This window comes from Myotis nattereri, assembly GCF_964212035.1.
Source record: "Myotis nattereri genome assembly, chromosome: 15".
NCBI classification, from domain to species: domain Eukaryota; kingdom Metazoa; phylum Chordata; class Mammalia; order Chiroptera; family Vespertilionidae; genus Myotis; species Myotis nattereri.
Window position 1 is genome coordinate 32,500,544 of NC_138090.1, and position 2,973 is coordinate 32,503,516.

General features: G+C 50.0%; 1 protein-coding gene across 1 annotated transcript; it reads left to right on the forward strand.

The window, feature by feature from the left end:
• Nucleotides 1–501: 501 nt before the first annotated feature.
• LOC308531437 (major allergen I polypeptide chain 2-like) lies at nucleotides 502–2,710 on the forward strand (the record flags this gene model as incomplete). The annotated part of the gene is made up of 3 exons (XM_081108367.1): nucleotides 502–562; nucleotides 1,071–1,252; nucleotides 2,630–2,710. 3 exons carry the CDS (start codon nucleotides 502–504, stop codon nucleotides 2,708–2,710), a joined length of 324 nt encoding a protein of 107 aa, XP_080964493.1.
• Nucleotides 2,711–2,973: the final 263 nt, after the last annotated feature.

Genomic DNA, 2,973 nt, shown 5'->3' on the forward strand with positions numbered 1-2,973 from the left:
TCCAGCGACTGCAGCAGCTACGATGTTTAAGGGGCTCCAGTCAGGCCCAGCTCCCCATAGTCACCTCAAGAAATTAAACCTGCCCGTCCGTTTTCCGGGTGATTCCTTCTTTAGCTATAGTGGCACAGACCCGCCTTGACCCCTCCTGTGATTTCTGTCTCTACATTTTGGGAGAGTATAGCATTTGGAGCCAGGATAGTGTGGGGCAAGGATGACCAGGAGATGTGACAGTTGGTGCTGGACAAAAGAGCAGTTGGCTCAGAGTGAAGTAATTTGGAAATGTCAGCTCCGGTTGGTTTTTGGCAAAGGTAAAACCACATCATCTCCAGATTTGCTCTCAGTTTGCTTCCCACATTTAACACCCCGATGGCGGAGGGGCCACGTGTGCCAGCTCCTGCCCACAGGCTGTTGGAGCTCCTGGGGTGTGGGATGGGCTCAAGGAACCTGTTTATAAAGTAGCAGAAACCTTTCCCTGGGCAGAGCATTCCGGCAGCTGACATGATGAAGGGGACACTGCTTGTGCTGGCCTTGCTGGTGACCAGAGAGCTGGGCACCCAGATGGGTAAGAATAGGAAGGAGGGAAGAAATGGCCTTCTTGACCTTTGCCTTACTCTGTCTCACTCCCTCCCCCCATGATCTCTGCGCAGCTTCTAGCAAGAAATTTAGGGGTCAGCTGGGAGATCACTGCCCATGAGTCCTGCAGAAAGCCCCCGAGGTTTTCAGTCTTTCAATGGAGGGAGAGGTTTGAAGATGGAGGGGTCATCAGTTATGCACACATAGGGGGAGTTGGTTGGGGTAGTGGTGCTTATTTGAAGGGCTGGGATGTCGGGGGCCATGGTCAGGGGCAGAGGGGCTCTAGTCCTAGCCTCTCTCATTGCTCCTTTCAGCTGGGAGTGCCTCTTAGAGAATGTTTGCTCTGTCTGGGGTGTAAGCGGTCCTGGGAGAGGGCAGGTGTCCGTGGAAGGTGCGTCAAGACACACTGGCTATGTGATTACTTCCCAGTGGTGGGGAAACAGGAACCTCTTACCCTAGTGTTCCTTTGATGGGGTGTTTTTGTCTCTTGTCTTCAGCGGAATCTTGCCCTATTTTTTATGGAGTCTTTGGTACGTTGGCTATTGGAAGCAAATCACTGTTGGATGCCAGCCTCGATCTGGTCCACGCTACCCAACCAGAAAAAGTAGCCTTAGAAAAAATCCAGGATTGCTACAATGAGGCGGGAATCAAATCCAAGATCTTGGATCTGATCGTCATGGTAATTTCTTCCCCCAACCCTCGCTCTGGCGACATACGTGCAGCATATTGCAAAATGCCACATACAAATAGACCATGACATCATGGGGTACATGACAGATAAGAGCTATAAACAGTCAAGCTCATAAATCTTAGCTCCACTCTACAGCATGTATAACATACAACCACATGCTACATGCACATCCAACCTTCTATCATGCATGTCCCTATTGTGCCGATTAGCTCACACACTGGAAAATAGGGGACTGATGCCAGTGTAACATAGAGAGTGTGTTGGCTCATGTGATTTTTCCCCAAATTAAGGGAGCTAACATTGCAGGAGAATTTTAACCTTTGGCAGGAGAGACTTCAGCTCCTGTACAAGTAGGAGTCCTGCTGCTCTATTTTAGAAAATTTAAAAATGAGCACTGCCCTGGCCAGTGTGCTCAGTGGTTAGAGTGCCAGCCTCTGCATGGAGAGTTGTGGGTCCAATTCCCAGCCAACAGCACTTACCTGGGTTACAGGTTTAATCCCCAGCATCAGTCAGGGGCGTGTGGGAGGCAATCAATCTCGATGTGACATATCAATGCCTTTCTCTCCCTCTCTCTCTCTCTCTCTCTCTCTCTCTCTCTCTCTCTCTCTCTCTCATCCTCCCCCCACACCTTGCCATCTTCCATTCTCTCTAAAAAATCAATGGAAAAAATATCCTTGGGTGAGGATTAACAAGAGAACAAAAACAAAAAACGAGCACCACTTTTAGACTCTTCCCAGAAGGGACTCGCTGGCTTTGCAAGGCTTCTGGCTTTCGGTCTGTTTCACTTCCTCTTGTGCCCACCTTGATGGCTCTTCTTCCAGCTCCGAGCCCCACTTCCACCTGCATTGTCGCAGTGTCCACAGCCAGAATTTCCACTATGTCATGGTAGTGCCAAGGCCCCTGAGGCAACTTCTACTTATGTGTAGCTGCTCACAGATACATCTCCTGACGAACTGTCTTTGTTACTGCTCTTTTTACAGTTACATAGATTTTGAACAATCTGTCTCTTACTCTATTTCCCCCAAAGTGTTGACTCTGCAAAATAAGGTTTTTCAAGAACTTCTTGCATTAATGTAGGCACACAGGGCACATGAGATTGCTTACAACACATGAATAAACATTCACCCGATGCACCTAACAGACGAGTCTTAGGTACAGGAGAGACCACAGAATACCTGTGCGGGGGCAATTAGGGGCCATCCTCATCCTGGCCTGACTGATCACAGCCCCTCTCCGGTGGTGGCCTGTGGTTCTTGCTGGGGATGGAGCTGAATCACCGAGGATGAGGAGTGGGGTGATCTGGGGAGATAGGATAGCCCTGCCAGGGGCTCAAGTCCTCTTCTCTTGTTATCGCCCTCTCTTTAGGGCACTATCACCACCAGCAAGGAATGCATCCAATACACAGTGGACAAGATAAAGAAGGATGTCACTGAACTTCTAGACTGAACTGTTTCTCTGAGCTCCGTCTTCCTGCCATTCTCACCGGAAGCTGGAATCCAGACACCTGTCCCCACGCTGTCTTCATCAGGCTGACTCTAATAAAGTAACTGCAGCTCAGATCTGTGTGCTGCGTCTGCACTGTGTGCTGTGCGGGGAGTACGTGAGGCCTGGCAGGGGATGCTGGGAGGTGGTGAGGCGTGACGTATGGTGAAAGCATGCAGACTGGAATCAGGCAGAACCAGGATGAGCTTCGGCCCTGTCGCTGACAA